A 17,459-nucleotide genomic window follows, 5' to 3' on the forward strand; every position below is an offset into this window, starting at 1 on the left:
TGCTTAATGTTTCTCTGGATAAATTTCAGAAATAGGAAAGTTCTGTGAATTCAGGGAAGGGGACAATTAGATTATTTGTCAGCTCCATAAGAACAAGCATCCTATCTACATTTATTTACCAGAATAATAACTTCCAGTTCATTGCTAGCTTCACAAATTTTAAACAGTTGTCTTTCCTAAGTTTTTTTTTTTTAATTGATTCCATTGCCCTGCTGTGTAAGTGTGGATTATGTTAGTATGTTTGTCAAAACTGGCAGGGTGGCCTATGTAGTCAGAATTTTCATATTTAATAATGGATATTGTATGAACTATCCAAGGATTCTTTTTGACATTAGTCCTTACCCTGGCAGTCAGATAATTATGAAAGAGCTTGAGGGGTGGATTTCTGATGTATCAGAATAATGTCTTAATTTTTTTTTTTAATGTAAAGAAACAATAGCATTCTCCTTATGGGTACACCTTTATATATTTTAATAGTAAGATGGACAAGTTAGGCCCTCCACTTCGAACTGGAAGACATGTGCAAAGGTTGTATGAGAGTGATACAAAATCAGACAGTGCCATCAAAAGACATGAGTTATTACCCATTTACAAGTAAGTATTTGTAACTCAGTTTGGTTAATGTTTTTCAGCTATTTCCTTAAAGGCTTTATATATTGAAATACTATAAATTTGTACATTCCTGTACTTAAAATTTTTTATTTTAATCATTTTTAAGCCAAGATTTCTTCTAAGATTTATAACGCTTTGATTTTGATGAGCATTTCTATTCTATGTCTATTTTTAGAGCATACATTGAATAAAATTTACATTTATAAATTAAATTTTAATTTTCACAGGGTTGAAATGAGTCACCTTAATAATTGTTATTTTTATGAAACTATTTTTTAGGAGTAATATTTTTTAAAAGAGTATAGGGAATATTATATATAAATATAATATTGCTAGAATATCTTTTAGTTAAGTAGATGATAAATTATTATAAAAAAGCAGGAAAAAGATCTTAGAAAACATTCAGTCCAGGGATCCTCAGTCTTTGTGTTAGATGGTTACAAATTCCACATAACACAGGGAAGTAAACACATTCCCTTCCCTGCACTGGCCTTGCAGACTGAGAGGAGAAGCAAGAGTGGCAGTGGCAGTCTTGGAACTCTCTGCACAAGTCTTCAAAGCTTACAAATTTGTGCCCCCAAAGCAGGTCTTGCTCTCTCATCTTTAAATGATGAACTGAGGGTCTCATAAGTTAAATTACTTAATAGAGCTCACCTAATTAACTTTTAAACCAAAGTCTACCACAACAGTCTCTTATCCATAAATAATAATACATTTCGCTAGATATATAATAAAACAAAAATGGGAAAAGTCTGGGTCATTAACAGCCATCATGTGTTGTTTTTAAGTAGACAGTGATAAATTCTAGAAGGAAGAATTTTTGGACTGAGCTTTTTTTCTTTGCACTATTCCTGCTGTCTGTACCCTCCAAAGCAGATCTCAGAGAAACAGTGATTAGCAGTGGGGTAGAAGAAGTGCAGTTGCAAAGTTAGACCTTCTTTTATTATTGGCTTGAACTTTAGCAGGCAGATTGTATCAATGGACACATAATAAGGTAGCACTTTCAGACTCTGACCAGGAAGAAAAATGTTTTGACGGTGTGAGACTAAAGTAACATGTTTCAAGTACTGATCAAAATGGTTCTTGACATTCCAGTTCTACCTTATGAAGTGAAGTCGCTCAGTCGTGTCCGACTCTTTGCGACCCTGTGGACTGTAGCCGACCAGGCTCCTCCATCCATGGGATTCTCTAGGCAAGAATACTGGAGCGGGTTGCCATTGCCTTCTTCAGGGGATCTTCCCGATCCAGGGATCGAACCCGGATCTCCCGCATTGCAGACAGACGCTTTAACTTCTGAGCCACCAGGGAAGCCCATAGATGTTACTAAAAATACACAATAGGCACTGAATAATGACAGCTGTTGTTGATAACTTATATTTTATTATTTTTAAATTCTTTTCTAATTATTTAACTATTGATGTGAAGTTGTATGTGTATATGCATGGGTATGTTTGTACTGTCTAATGTACATATCTCATATGTACATTATATGAAGGTGATAGTATTTCTAACAAGTTTTTGTTCATGAGCCAAAAAAACCAAACACTCTGTCCATCCTATTCCTCTAGGACTCTGACTTGAGGAATTGCCACGATTTGGCAGGGAGTTTTCAGAGACTGAATTCCTAAAAAGGAATGTGATAGTTCTGCAACATCCCTAGAGGGGCCGTGTGAAAGGAGAGTAGCATACACCTCACGGGTGGACTTGCAGTGAGCGTTTGAAGGCCCTTTGAAGAGGTTCAGGGTAACCCATCCATGTACCAGGGTGATTCTTGTCAAAGTTTAGAAATAATTTAAGTATTCAAAGTTGCCTCCCTTTGAATGACATCATTGCATATTGAATATAAGATTTGGAATGAGACCCACATAAATTCAAATGCAAATACTCTGGCCATGTAATATGAGTGAAAGTTGCTCAGTCATGTCCGATTCTTTGCGACCCCACGGACTGTAGTCCATGGAATTCTCCAGGCCAGAATACTGAAGTGGGTTGCCTTTCCCTTCTCCAGAGGATCTTTCCAATGCAGGGATCGAATCCAGGTTTCCCGCATTGCAGGAGGATTCTTTACCAACTGAGCCACAAGGGAAGCCCCCAAGAATGCTGGAGTGGGTAGCCTGTCCCTTCTTAAGTGGATGTTCCTGACCCAGGAATCGAACTGGGGTCTCCTGCATTGCAGGCAGATTTTTTACCAACAGAGCTATCAGGGAAGCCCGGCTATGTAATAGCTTTGCACTTAATCTCTGTGACTGTGAGTTTTTTCAACTTTAAAATGGGAATAATACCTTCAGAGATTTTTGTGAAGATTAAAGAAAGTGAAGTATGTATAGTACCTGGTATCATATCTGGCATGGAATGAGCATTTGGAAAATAATAGATGTTACTCCCTGCATGCATTTTGGAGACAACTGTTTAAAATTTTGGGAGACTCTCTCCAGCTTTGCTATATAAGTAGAGAAGGAAGAGTTTCCGCTAGAGTTTGAGAACTTAAAATATACAAAGGCATTTTTTTTAAAGAGGATTCTGCTTGATCATGTAACACAATATTGCTTATCTCTGAAATGAAAAGATTTGACTAAATTTCTAAAGAGAGGGAGGAAACTAACAGTAATGAACATCTTACACCTAGTTCTGCAATGACTTATCTGCCACCTGGGTGAAATTACAACCCTCTCCAGTATTCTTGCCTGGAAAATCCTATAGATGGAGGAGCCTGGTAGGCTATAGTCCATGGGGTGGGAAAGAGTTGGACACAACTGAGTGACTTCACTTTCACTTTCACTCTTTGCCTCAGTTGCCTCCTTTGCAAGATGGAATTAGTAATCCTTACTACTTCATAGGATTATTATGAGGATTAAATAAATTTCATATGAAGGTGATTAGAAATGTAGCTACAGGAATTCCCTCGCGTCCAGTGGTTAGGACTCTGCACTTCCATGGCAGGGGGCATGGATTCGATACATGCTGTGAGGTGTGGCCAGGAAAAAAAAATGCAGCTACATCGAATGCAGTAAGCACTGTTAATGTGTTAACTTGTAGTAGCAATACTAACAGAAGTAATACCATCAGCACCCTCCGCTATGCTAAATGTGGTATCAATTACATTTTGTGTATGTGACTTCCTATAAGTGATGATGGTCACATGTTATACATGAGGGAGCATGGACTCAGATTGCCAGACCCAGAGTTGTTCAGTGGCAATTGGGATTTGAATCCAGATTCATCTGAATTCCAAAGCCTATACATTTTACCATTTTTACCTCATATATAAGTGTTCTTTGATTCTGGAATTTTGAGAAAGGTATGATCAGCTACTTTACTGGTAACAGACAGCCCAGGTTGTATAGTTGGTGAAAGTAAAATCTTTAGAGGCAAGAGTATATTAACCGATTCATTCTAGTTGCTTTTTCTAAGAACAGACTTTCATAAATGGAATATTATTCTCTAAAAATGATTAGCAAAAATTTTAACCACATCTTATACATCTAACATTATTATTTAACTCTGGGCACTCAACAAGACTTACCTCTAGTTTGAGGGGGCTGTAGATTTAAACTTTAAAAAATTTGAAGTGTTAACTTATAAATTTCATGACAAGAATATATGGACGTGTTTGTAAATTATTTTATGTACCATCAAGATAATCTTAGTCAATGCAAAATGCTTTGGCTTATACTTTGTATTAAGGATTTCAGATGTGAAATAATTATTTGGATTTTAATCTTTTGAGTTTACCTCTCTATAGCTTCTAATTATTTTTCTAATCATTCTAATAAACAATTTGTGAAAGAAATGCTTACTGTTCAGTAGTTTTTTTTTCATCATGCCATCTCTTTCTGTCTTCTAGGACTAACATCAAACCTCGAAATTCCACGCCACCTAGTTTGGCCCGAAATCCTGCCTCAGGTGTGCTTACAAGCAAAAGAAAAACATATAGTGATAGCTACATGGCCAGGTATGTTTAACTCTGATATTGTAATAACTAAAATAAAAATAGGTATTCATTGTTTTCCAAAGACCACATAAAAACTTTCTATCAGGTTATTAATAGAAAATCTAAATTTTCCTGTGTGATTTAATTTGACTTTAATATTATACAATGAAGACCTAGTTTTGAGTGTAAATAGTATTTTCTTATACCTTGTAGATGTAATTTTTTATGGTAAATACTCAAATACAGTTTATTCAGTACCACTGGATGCATTTGTGTTTTTTATGTCTTAATTTTAACTGCAGCATGGTTATTTTTACCTCTTCAAATTGAATAATAGACTTTTTACACTACTGCTATTATAGTTTTCAGCAGCATTTTAGTACATTTAAATTCCTTTGATGAGATTGTGATTATCCAAGTATGTCCTTTTCTAATATGTCACAATATTTGCACAGCTTTGACATTGGCTGTTTTTCAACATATAATGAAATCATTCCAGTTATAAATACTTTGTTTTTCATATATATGCCAACTTATTCCGTAAAAGTTTTAAGGAAAGGTACAGAAATGTATAGTGAAATACAACATTGTTTTTTAAATTAAGGAGGAAAATAGGAAAAGGAAAGATGAGAATTAAAAGATAAAGTGGAAAAAGAGTGGGGTTAGTTTACAAAGTTAGTGTCATGAGACCTGTAGATAGGCCAGCCCTGGGCTACAAAGTGGCGTATAAGCTTTGTTGTAGTAGTCAAAGTACAGGAGAGTAGAAGAGTAGTTACATGATTCTTGTTGTCTGAAACAGAAAAATAAATCTCTTTTTCTGAGAAAGTACAACTAGTCCTGAGATCTTAAAAGTTCTGCTCTGATTTCTCATATAGAAAAGCTGTGTAATTTAGTGATTAACTTATTAATTAACATCCTACTGAATGTGATTGGTTGTGTTATATGAAACTATATATATTATCTGCTTTTGTTATAAGTATATAATATGTGCAGACATTCATTATTCATATTTAATCCAGGAATAGATTAAGTATCTAAGATGCTAGCTCTCCCTCCTGGTTTTGCCTATTAGAAGAAGCATCTATGGAGCTTTCCAAAACCAAACTTGTGGAGGTCTCTCCCAGGTGGAGAGTGGGGTCTGGGTGTCTGCCGTTTAGAAAGTTTTAAGGGTGATGCTTGTGCTTAAGATGAGAACCATAGAGGAATTGATATGTTGCTGTCTTTTCAGCTAGATTCTTTAATAAGTATTGTTTGTCTCACCTGAGGCTTTGATACGTATTTTTGATTCATATACGGAAGTGAACTTCTGTTTCTTAGAGTCCTGGATTGTGGCTGTACTGTGTTCTATATGTGTGGAACCATGTGCTTTGAATCAGTGCTGAGTATAAGATTAATATCCTGTTACAAAATGGAAACCTTAATAAATACATATGCTTGAATAAATGAATAATTTTATCTTTCCAAAGAAGTAGACAAACTGTTAACAGGCAGGAGCAAAAATCACATTAAAAAACGTTTGGGATATTCTTTTTTTTTTTTTTTTTAAGAGCTTTATATCTGATAGGAAGTCCTGAGCCTTGCTCACCTGGATACTCAACCTCCATCCTAGACAAAAATACTTATAACCAGAACAGATGGAGAATTCTCAGAGATTTATTTTTCTGAAAGTCTGATAGACTACATTTCTTGGACAACCCTTCCAAATAGAACACCTGGAAATACTGGATAGAAGAGAAAATATATATATTTCTGAATGTATAGCTTCGCTCTCAACAAAGAAAGGAAATTTCTAAAGAAAAAAATATGAAGAAGGTTAGAGATCAATTTGCTAAATTAACTGTGACACTGCAGCTACTTTTGAGGTTTTCAGTGGGCTTCACTATATAGAGACTTGGGTTTTAAGGTAATTTGGGGGAAAGGAATTGACTTCTGGTACTTGTACAAAATAGTGTTAAAAACAACTTTTCCTCACCCTTCCCGCCATGCCTCTTGCTCTAAGCCAGGATTCTTGAGAGGTTCAGCAAAGATTCTTCTTAGACTCAGCCAGAGGCACTTATATGACTGTAAATTACATTTGCCACTGGGATTGTTTTCAGAAATATGAGAGGATAGCAGGGCAGCGTCGGGTGTTTTCTCTTCCATGGGAGGCTTTGCAGCATTCCTGAAGCTTGTCTTCCTCAGCTATCCAACTGACAGCTCAGGTATAAGAGAATAAGATCTCATAGGTGGGTATAGGGTCAGTTTAAGTAGAAGTCCTTTTTCCCAAAGGGAATCGGCATCTCATAATAACAGTTTCATAGACATAGCTTCCAGGTTATCCTGAGGGATGTGTCTGGTTTCATTGAACTGCTTGCAAACACTGTTGCTTAGAAACATAGCTGGCATTTCACCTCTGTTGGGTTTTTATTAAACAGAGCTGAGAAGTTATCCCAAGGTCAACTATGTCCACAGAAGAGGAGAAAGGTTGTGTTAACCCTTCTCTTACAGTATTCAGAGGGTTATCTCTTGAGTGAAAGCTAGACTAGGGGGGGAAAAAAAAACAACAATCAGGAATAAGAGAGTCCAAGGATACTTGTCTTGTCTTAGCCATGGCTCAGAGAGATGTGAATTCCCACTGATAATTCATAACTATAGGTGGGCCTTCATATGAGTTTAAGGTTTGAAAGTAAAACATCTGCATATTCTAATAAATTCTTAACTTGGATACTCTTGGTTTAAGGGCTTCCTTGGAGCTTAGAAAAGCAAAAGCATAAAGAACCATCTTGTGAAATTCTGTTAACCCAGGCCTCCTGATTCTCACGGGTGAACACACATGAGCTTGCAGTTCTGAACTACAAAACAAACAAATTTCAGGCCATACAGGGAAACGGAATCAGTCGTGAGTGACAGCAGGAAACAAACACGTGCCCAAGACTTAAGATACTGAAATTCTCCAGACATTACTTTTAAAAGAAGTCAGGTTGAAGTATATAAAGGAATAAGACAGGGAATTGAAGTCATTAACAGTGACAGTATATTATCACAGAACGATTAGAGATCTTTACAGAAGAACAAAACAACTCAATACAAGAGGGAAAAGTTCAACTGCTCAGTCGTGTCCGACTCTTTGTGACCCCATTCACTGCAGCTCACCAGACTTCCCTGTCCTTTAGTTTCTCCTGGAGTTTGCTCAAACTCATGTCCATTGAGCTGATGATGCCATCCAAACATCTCATCCTCTTTTGCCCCTTTCTCCTTCTGCCCTCAGTCTTTCCCAGCATCAGGGTCTTTTCCAGTGAGTCAACTCTTCTCAGCAGGTGGCCAAAGTATTGGAGCTTCAACATCAATCCTTCAAATGAATATTCAGGGTTGATTTCCTTTAGGATTGACTGGTTTGATCTCCTTGCTGCCCAAGGGACTCTCAATAGGCATCTCTAGCATCACAGTTCGAAAACATCAGTTCTTCAAGAGCATTAATGATGAGATTAAGAAGCTTTTAGTTATACTTAATAGTATTGTTTTCTGTTTCCCAAGGCTTACAGATTGAAAATTACTGTCATGAACTTTGTGTTTCTACTTTCTCTCTGTACCTCTCCAGGCCAGATGGAGACTACATCTCTTCATTTAATGGTGGAAACACTAAAGGCATTGAAGGAAATTCAGCGGGACACTTACCAAAATTCTGCCATGAATGTGGGACTAAATACCCTGTAGAATGGGCAAAGTTCTGCTGTGAATGTGGCGTTCGAAGAATGGTTCTGTGAACAGAATCCAAAAAAAAGAAAAAGCTAAGTCCTGAATTTTATGATTATTGCTGCTTGGACATGTAGAGCACTTCCTCGAGTGATTTCATGCTAAAATTACTCAAAATACTTTCTTTCAACATTTTGGAGCATAATTCTTTGGCTGTGTAATGTGTGTGTATATATGTGAGTGTACATATACTGTATATAATAAGTACCTGGTAACCTAAGCTGTGCATTCAAGGACATACCCACTTATCAGTCAGAAAATAACTTCTAGGTGGAATCATTTAACTTAGGTATTCCTTTTCTGTTGATATACTTCCACAAACAATCTAGCATTAGTGCTTAGTGCTGTAAGTTTTCAGATGATCATTACTTTGAGCAGAACATCAGAATAAACATTTTTATTATTGACCTATTTTCAGATAGTATCATTGTAGGATGGAATGCTTGAACTTTTGAAACTGAGAGAATATTTTAGTTACAATTAGTTGTGTCATTTTCCTGTAGAGCTCTTTAATAATTAATTTTATAAATATTTTTTAAAAAGAGAGGGAAAAACCCCTATTGTGTATGTTGCTCTTTACTCAGTGTATTACTGATTCTATAGAGGTTTTTACTCAGTTCTTTAAAACATAATTATGCAGTTCCCTTTTCAGAGACACAAAGCTGAAAATACAGCTGTTTCTTTTTCTAGTTATAACTGAATAATTTCTTTTTTTTTGCTCAGTGTATATTAGTTTACCATACATTCTTTCGGCTTCTGATTGTCTTTAGATTTCACTTTTGTCCTTTTTTCCCCCCATTATCTCATGTCTGAAGGGTAGTTTGCTACTTCATTTTTGCAGTTTGCAAGATAATTATTTAATAGAAGGCGCACAAAGTTCCTTGCAAAATCTTGGATTTATATCTATGTATTTGAATTTAGAAGAAATTAATAGATTTTAAAACAGATCATCTCACCTAATAAACAATTAACTTCGATAATTAATCGTTAGTGCAGGGCATGAAGGTAAAAAGAACTGAATTTTAGTCACTCGAAGTATAGTTATATGTATTTATGGGTAGGTTAAGAGAACGTTAATATTTAATTTTTCCTACTCATGTTTTTCTTCCAGTGTTTCATGCTGAAGCACCATTTACTTCACAATAATAAGCCTCTGAAAATGCATTGCTTTAATGGATAGCTGCTTTATTATGTAATTAAACATTCACAAAAATGTGATTATACTTTCACCTTTACGTTGACTAAAATACAGCTTTTAATCATTGTCACTTTCAGTGTAATATTGTATTTACTAGTGAATACCTTTTGTTTCTTGTTCAGCCAAATTCAGTAATTCAGTAGTTATTTCTGTTGAATCAAACCTAACAAACCTTGATCTTATTATAAAGGTACAAGCAAATCATTTATAGGCAATTTCTAACTTCTTGTTTATGATTCTGATCAATTGTGAAGATCAGGGTAGAAATTTGTGGCTTATTGCTTTCTCTGAAATTCATTTATACTTAACTTTATAATTTTATTCATTAGTTTTTTTGTTTTGTTTTGTTTGTGTTTTTCATTTGGGCAGAGGATAACTTAGTGGTAATGGAAATTTATGATTTACATTATAGTTCCTTTCCTGACTTTCAGTAATTCTTTTTCTGGTTGCTTTTATTTAGTCATATTGGCCAGAAGGTCAAAAAAACTATATTACAGCTTATTCCATCAACTAGAATAAGCTTTAATAAATTTAGGAGAATAATGTACATATTAGAGTTCCATTTCAATTGTTTATGTTCTTCTGTTCTAATTGTTAGAAACCATACAAAGAAAGAACGTTAGACTCTTGCTTTATCTAGAATTGAGCACTCTTTTCTTCCAAGTATATTTTTAAAGATCACATAATTTTTGTCCGCCCAAGGAAGGGATAGGTAAATGAACTTAAACAAAGTGGCACATGTTTGCTTCTCACTGAATTTTATTGTAGCAAGTAAATGTTATAATGTACTATATGGAAATGAGTTGGTAAGAAATCATCTAATTCCAAAACCCAGAAATTGTTATAAACAGTAAGTAGGTGAAATATATTAATGAATTATGAAACATATCGATGCAGTGTATTTAAATGCATTTTTATATTACTTACATATATTATTTTCATGTTGATTTATTGTGCAATAGTTCAGTTTTTAAGAAATTTTCCTAGATCGATGCATCATTTACTTTATTTTTATTTATTTTCACAAGTATTTCCCCGTGTGGTAGAATGAAAAGATGATTTAAACTTAAATTAAAACTGTAAAAATTGCTTATATAATATTCTGAAAGTTATTAGCTTGGAAAGTAAGAGTAGTATGGCTGCTGTTGTCTCTTGTTCACTCTTTTTTTAAATTACAAATAGTGTCTTCATTTTTGAACCTATTCAATAAAGACATGAAGCAAAAAATTGCCAGTTGGTTTTCATTGATGTCGTATCTTTTTTCCAGACACAGGTAGAAAGATAGCAATGTACTGAAATAATAAGAATATATTCAAAGTAAGTTACAGACTTTTTTAATGAGAAAGAGTTTTCACTGGCAGTTTTTTTATGTGCTGTCAGCTTTTAAAAGGAGTTACTACTGTTTTATTTTGAAGTGTTTTATAACTTCAAAGCATTATAAATCTGTTACTTCATAATATTTTTAAGGCATAGAAATTCTCTTTTTTAGGCAATAAAATTTGACAGTTGAAAACATTAGAGAAATGAGGTTAATAAGGAAACATTATGAGCATTTCTGATTAGGTAATAATTAGAATAATTTTCAGTGGCAAAAAGTATTTGTGATGAATACTTAATTAGATCATCATATTTAAAGCTTTAAACTATAGCTGTCTGTAGTGAAAATATTAGACATGTTTATTGGAACTCAGTTTTCCTTAAGCTTGAGGTAGATACTTTCTACCATGAGTAGAAGCTCAGGGAATGAAAAATAATAAAATAAGTACATAGCTACAGAAAGTCACCAGGGCTCTTATGTCTTTATTAGCATTGCACATATATGTATTTTATATGTTAAGTGTATTTTTAATTTTAAAATGGTTAAGTGTATTTTTAGTACTAAAAATAGATTGATTTGTCCAACGATTGTTCTGTTGAATATAGTAGTAGAGAATCATTGAAACAAAGTGTACAATAGCCATATTCATTTTTATTAACATTTAGAAAAAATTTAGTTAAATACTGTCACAATTGTCATTTATTTCTATACTTTTCTTGGATGTGTGAATTATGTTTTTGCCACTAGGGGGTGCTTTTGGATAATTTAAGATTGCTATCCTCTAGTAATGGCCTCTCGGAAATAAGATCTGAGGAAGATTGAAGGCAGGAGGAGAAGGGGATGACAGAGAATGAGATGGTTGGATGGCATCACCAACTCAGTGTACATGATTTTGAGCAAGCTCTGGGATTTGGTGAAGGACAGGGAAGCCTGGTGTGCTGCCGTCCATGGGGTCACAGGGAGTCGGACAGACTTAGCAACTGAACGACAAGAACAACTGTAATAAGTATTTTTTTTGATGACATTAAATGACAGAGATTTATAAGATGTAGTTTTTTGTTATATATTTTGCTCTGATTTTAATAGCCCATGTGTTTTTTGTTTGTTTTTAAGAAACATAGTTTAGCTACCAGCCAGGCAATATTTGATTAAAAAAATCTTTCATATTAACACCTCACATAATTTTGTTAGAAAATTATGCTTCTCAAATGTATTACTCATGCACATTAGCATATAATTCTTATACTATTACTTTAGCATTTCATCTTAGGACTGGGAAGCTTAAAGTTATAATCTTTAAGGTGGGTTTCTTTTCCTTCAATCAGCTAACCTTATCTAATGAATGTAAGTGAGATCAATTTATATAGGAGCTAAATAAGTGCTTCAGTTCAGTTCAGTCGCTCAGTTGTGTCCGACTCTTTGCGACCCCATGAATCGCAGCAGGCCAGGCCTCCCTGTCCGTCACCAACTCCCGGAGCTCTCAGATTCACGTCCATCGAGTCAGTGATGCCATCCAACCATCTCATCCTCTGTCGTCCCCTTCTCCTCCTGCCCCCAATCCCTCAAAGTCTTTTCCAATGAGTCAACTCTTCGCATGAGGTGGCCAAAGTACTGCAGTTTCAGCTTTAGCATCATTCCTTCCAAAGAAATCCCAGGGCTGATCTCCTTCAGAATGGACTGGTTGGACCTCCTTGCAGTCCAAGGAACTCTCAAGAGTCTTCTCCAACACCACAGTTCAAAAGCATCAATTCTTTCTCCCTCAGCCTTCTTCACAGTCCAACTCTCACATCCATACATGACCACAAGAAAAACCAAAGCCTTGATTAGACGGATCTTAGTCACAAAGTAATGTCTCTCCTTTTGAATATGCTATCTAGGATGGTCATAACTTTGCTTCCAAGGAGTAAGCGTCTTTTAATTTCATGGCTGCAATCACCATCTGCAGTGATTTTGGAGCCCCCCAAAATAAAGTCTGACACTTGTTTCCACTGTTTCCCCATCTGTTTCCCATGAAGTAATGGGACCAGATGCCATGATCTTCGTTTTCTGAATGTTGAGCTTTAAGCCAACTTTTTCACTCTCCTCTTTCACTTTCATCAAGAGGCTTTTTAGTTCCTCCTCACTTTCTCCCATAAGGGTCGTGTCATCTGCATATCTGAGGTTATTGATATTTCTCCTGGCAATCTTGATTCCAGCTTGTGTGTCTTCCAGTCCAGCGTTTCTCATGATGTACTCTGCATACAAGTTAAATAAGCAGGGTGACAATAAACAGCCTTAATGTACTCCTTTTCCTATTTGGAACCAGTCTGTTTTTCCATGTCCATTTCTAACTGTTGCTTCCTGACCTACATACAGATTTCTCAAGAGGCAGGTCAGGTGGTCTGGTATTCCCATCTCTCTCAGAATTTTCCACAGTTTATTGTGATCCACACAGTCAAAGGCTTTGGCATAATCAATAAAGCAGAAATAGATGTTTTTCTGGAACTCTCTTGCTTTGTCCATGATCCAGCGGATGTTGGCAATTTGATCTCTGGTTCCTCTGCCTTTTCTAAAACCAGCTTGAACATCAGGAAGTTCACGGTTCACGTATTGCTGAAGCCTGGCTTGGAGAATTTTGAGCATTACTTTACTAGCATGTGAGATGAGTGCAATTGTGTGGTAGTTTGAGCATTCTTTGGCATTGCCTTTCTTTAGAATTGGAATGAAAACTGACCTTTTCCAGTCCTGTGGCCACTGCTGAGTTTTCCAAATTTGCTGGGCATATTGAGTGCAGCACTTTCACAGCATCATCTTTCAGCATTTGAACTAGCTCAACTGGAATTCCATCACCTCCACTAGCTTTGTTCATAGTGATCCTTTCTAAGGCCCGCTTGACTTCACATTCCAAGATGTCTGGCTCTAGTGATCACACCATCCTGATTATCTGGGTCATGAAGATCTTTTTTGTACAGTTCTTCTGTGTATTCTTGCCACCTCTTCTTAATATCTTCTGCTTCTGTTAGGTCCATACCATTTCTGTCCATAATTGTGCCCATCTTTGCATGAAATGTTTGCTTGGTATCTCTAATTTTCTTGAAGAGATCTCTTTTCTTTTGCATTCTGTTGTTTTCCTCTATTTTCTTATCTCTTCTTGCTCTTCTCTGGAGCTCTGCATTCAGATGCTTATATCTTTCCTTTTCTCCTTTGCTTTTCACTTCTCTTCTTTTCTCAGCTATTAGTATGGCCTCCCCAGACAGCCATTTTGCTTTTTTGCGTTTCTTTTCCATGTGGATGATCTTGATCCCTGTCTCCAGTACGATGTCACGAACCTCATTCCATAGTTCATCAGGCACTCTCTCTATCAGATCTAGGCCATTAAATCTATTTCTCACTTCCACTGTTTAATCATAAGGATCATCTAGTTCCCCAGCCAGTGATCAAACCCAAGCCCTCTGCATTGGGAGCACAAAGTCTTAACCACTGGACCACCTGAGAAGTCCTAAATAAGTGCTTAGACCAAATCATATTAGATGCACAAAGCTAAAACTTTATAAACCTTTTAAAGAATGCCTTTTGTGTTCTTCATTCTATGAAATGCTGGGAATCAAGAGTTATACGTAAGGTGTGATTTAGTCCCTGTCCTACAGTTGATAATTTATTTGGAGAAGTCATTATATAAACAGATACTTGCAGTTTAGGACAGAACAAAGGATTTTTAATTGAAGTATAGTTGATTTACAATGTTGTGAAAGAACTTAACAGAACTTTATTATAAAAATACCAACAAAATGCTTTGTAAGTGTTAAAGCTTCTTGTCACAAGTCATGCAGTTCCCCATTTCCTATTTTTCTTCCGCTTACCTTGTCCCAGTGCTTAGGAGAAAACTTGCTGAAATATAAAGAGCTGCACTACCTTTTAGTGGGGAGAAGTGGTGGAGAGGGTATGTGAATGATGAGTGTGCACGCTAAGTCATTTCAGTCGTGTCTGACTCTGACCCCATTATAGCCTACCAGGCTTCTCTGTCCCTGGGATTATCCCAACAGGAATCCTGGAGTGGGTTGCCGTTTCCTCCTCCAGGGGATCTTCTTGATCCAGGGATCGAACCTGAGTCTCTTACGTCTCCTGCACTGGCAGGCAGCTTCTTTACCACTAGTGCCGCCTGGGAAGCCCTATGTGTATGGTTGTTGTTCAGTTGCTCAGTGGTGTCTGACTCTTTGTGACCCCATGGACTGCAGAATGCCAGGCTTCCCTGTCCTTCACCATCTCTCGGAGCTTGCTCAAACTTACGTCCATTGAGTCAGTGATGCCATCTAGTCATCTCGTCCTCTGTCATCCCCTTCTGCCTTCAATCTTTCCCAGCATCAGGATCTTTTCTAATGAGTCAGCTCTTCGCATCAGGTGGCCAGAGGATTGGAGCTACAGCATCAGTCCTAATGAATATGTGTATGGTGGGGTGTATAAAATGGGAGCTGTCAGAGCTGTGAAAAGTGAACTACTTGGATTGTCCTGAGGACTGAGGACAAATCATCATTGAGTAAAAGTTACTGATAATTGCAACTGTTCAATCTTATCTCACAGAACTCTTCACTTTCACGGTCCTGTTTTCGTTTTTTTTTTTTTCTCACGTCTCTCTGCTCAAAACCTCCATTTCTATGCCTGTTTTGAATTTGCAACTACGGATAGGAGGTTGCCAGTAGTGGTGAGTATACTTGACAATGAAATACTGATTTTCATTCATTGAATCACCAGTCTTAGAGTCTTAAATTATAATACACTTGAAGACTGCCTGGGGCATTAAGATGAATGCCCTTAACCACTGATGGTGGAGATACAAATTTAAGATAACTTTTTGAAGAAGTTGATTAAATTTACTTTAAAAGCCTTTAAAATACACGTCTCATAATCCAGTAATTTTATTCCTAAAATGTATTTCTTCTTGAAGAAATAATCTGAAGAAGAATATTTATGCAGAACACATTTAATAATACTATTATTTGTAGTGATAAAAATTAATATGGTAAGTTAATAAAGCCTTTTTCAAATAATTTTTAATGGCATGGTGAGGTTACGTTTTGTCATTAGAACAAAAAGCTAGCCTAAAATAGTGAATGTGTGTAAAATACAATTGCAGTTATATAGAAGATGAGACAGATAAAAAGGCTTTTAAAGCATTTATATTCCTCTTTATGTTTATTTCTACTCTTAAGTAGTTATGATGTTACATTTTCTTTGTATTTTTTGTATTACCAGTTTTTAAATGAATATATAATACTTTAATACTCGCATTTGATAATTTATTGAAAATCACTACCTCCTCTTCATTTGTTTTCTGACATTCACAAATGTAGGCTGCAGTCCATGGGTCGCAAAGAGTCGGACACGACTGAGCGACTTCACTGTCACTTTTCACTTTCATGCGTTGGAGAAGGAAATGGCAAGCCACTCCAGTATTCTTGCCTGGAGAATCCCAGGGACGGGGGAGCCTGGTGGGCTGCCATCTCTGGGGTCGCACAGAGTCGGACATGACTGAAGCGACTTAGCAGCTGAAGCAGCAGCAGCCCTATATTAATAGTAATTATTAATAATATATTTAAGCTAGTTTCTATGATACTTTTGTTAAAAGTGGTTTCTGTCAACTCTATGTAATTTTAATAAGATAATTTTTCCTGAATTTTCTTGAATACTCATATTCTGATATAGCCCTTACTTCAGAACTGAACTCAACTGTTTTACAACCTATGACTTGAAGAATTTTGACAAGTCTGAGAAATGCAGATGAATTTTTGATTTATAGAGCTAAAACAAGAATTAAACTTGGCCTAAATGTTTTAGAGGTTTTTTTTTTTTTTTCTTTCTGCTTTTGATCTTTGAGGGGCAAATATATATATGTTTACTTACTTATACTGTAAAACTTTAAAGATTTTTCAGTTATCTTATTTCTCCCTTTTGTTATTTTAGTCAAGAGGAATACTTTAAGAACCAGAAAGTTGTAATAATATATTTCCATTTTTACTAATCTTCCCAAACTTAGGAGTTCTAATAAGGAAAAAAACTCATGTGGACCACACAGGAAACATCAGAAATTCTTCACTTTGAACACTAATTCTTCAAGGGTGATTTCCCTTTAACAACTTGCTATTCAATTAACTATTATAGTTTGAAAATTTAAACCTAAAAGTTTGTTTTTCAGTCTCTTACTATAGACAAAAGCAAAGCACCATTTGAATGAGCAACATGTGTTCTAGATCAGCTCTGTATTCTTGGTGAGGCACTGTATTCTCATGGTCTTTGTTTTTGATAAACAGTGTTATGGTTCTCCCTCTGGTATTACTAGAAAAATTGTCACTGATATAGTTACCAGAAAGCTGTTATGTGAGGAGGGGCTTATCACTTACTGCCTTAGATACTTTATTTAACTAAACTTGGAACAGTAGTATAAGTTACACACTGCTTAAAACATATCTAGTAGTGAAAAATTGTCTCGATCTATTTTAAATCTGAGTTTTCTTACTATCTCTAAGGGTCATTTGTCATGTTTGTGGCTAGCATCTTTTGAAAACCCTGTTTGGTAAATTTTCTTTACTGAATTCTACTACCTCCAAATCTTAGCCAGAATTTAGTTTCCCACCCTTTCTTGCAGCTACGGAGTAGATATGTAACCTTGGAACTATGGAACAGACTGAGATTCT

The 17,459-nt window shown here is 35.8% G+C and overlaps 1 protein-coding gene across 1 annotated transcript in view; it reads left to right on the top strand.

Moving 5' to 3' along the window:
- Positions 1-8,353, top strand: part of ZC2HC1A (zinc finger C2HC-type containing 1A) — a 47,489-nt gene extending 39,136 nt beyond the window's left edge. The window contains exons 8-9 of the mRNA XM_052651901.1: positions 4,457-4,564; positions 8,121-8,353. Of these exons, the coding sequence (XP_052507861.1) occupies positions 4,457-4,564; positions 8,121-8,286 (274 nt within the window). The 3' untranslated portion in view covers positions 8,287-8,353. The remainder of the gene's footprint in view (positions 1-4,456; positions 4,565-8,120) is intronic.
- The last annotated feature ends 9,106 nt before the right edge of the window (positions 8,354-17,459 follow it).

Source organism: Budorcas taxicolor, chromosome 14 (genome assembly GCF_023091745.1).
Source record: "Budorcas taxicolor isolate Tak-1 chromosome 14, Takin1.1, whole genome shotgun sequence".
In the NCBI taxonomy this organism is placed as follows: domain Eukaryota; kingdom Metazoa; phylum Chordata; class Mammalia; order Artiodactyla; family Bovidae; genus Budorcas; species Budorcas taxicolor.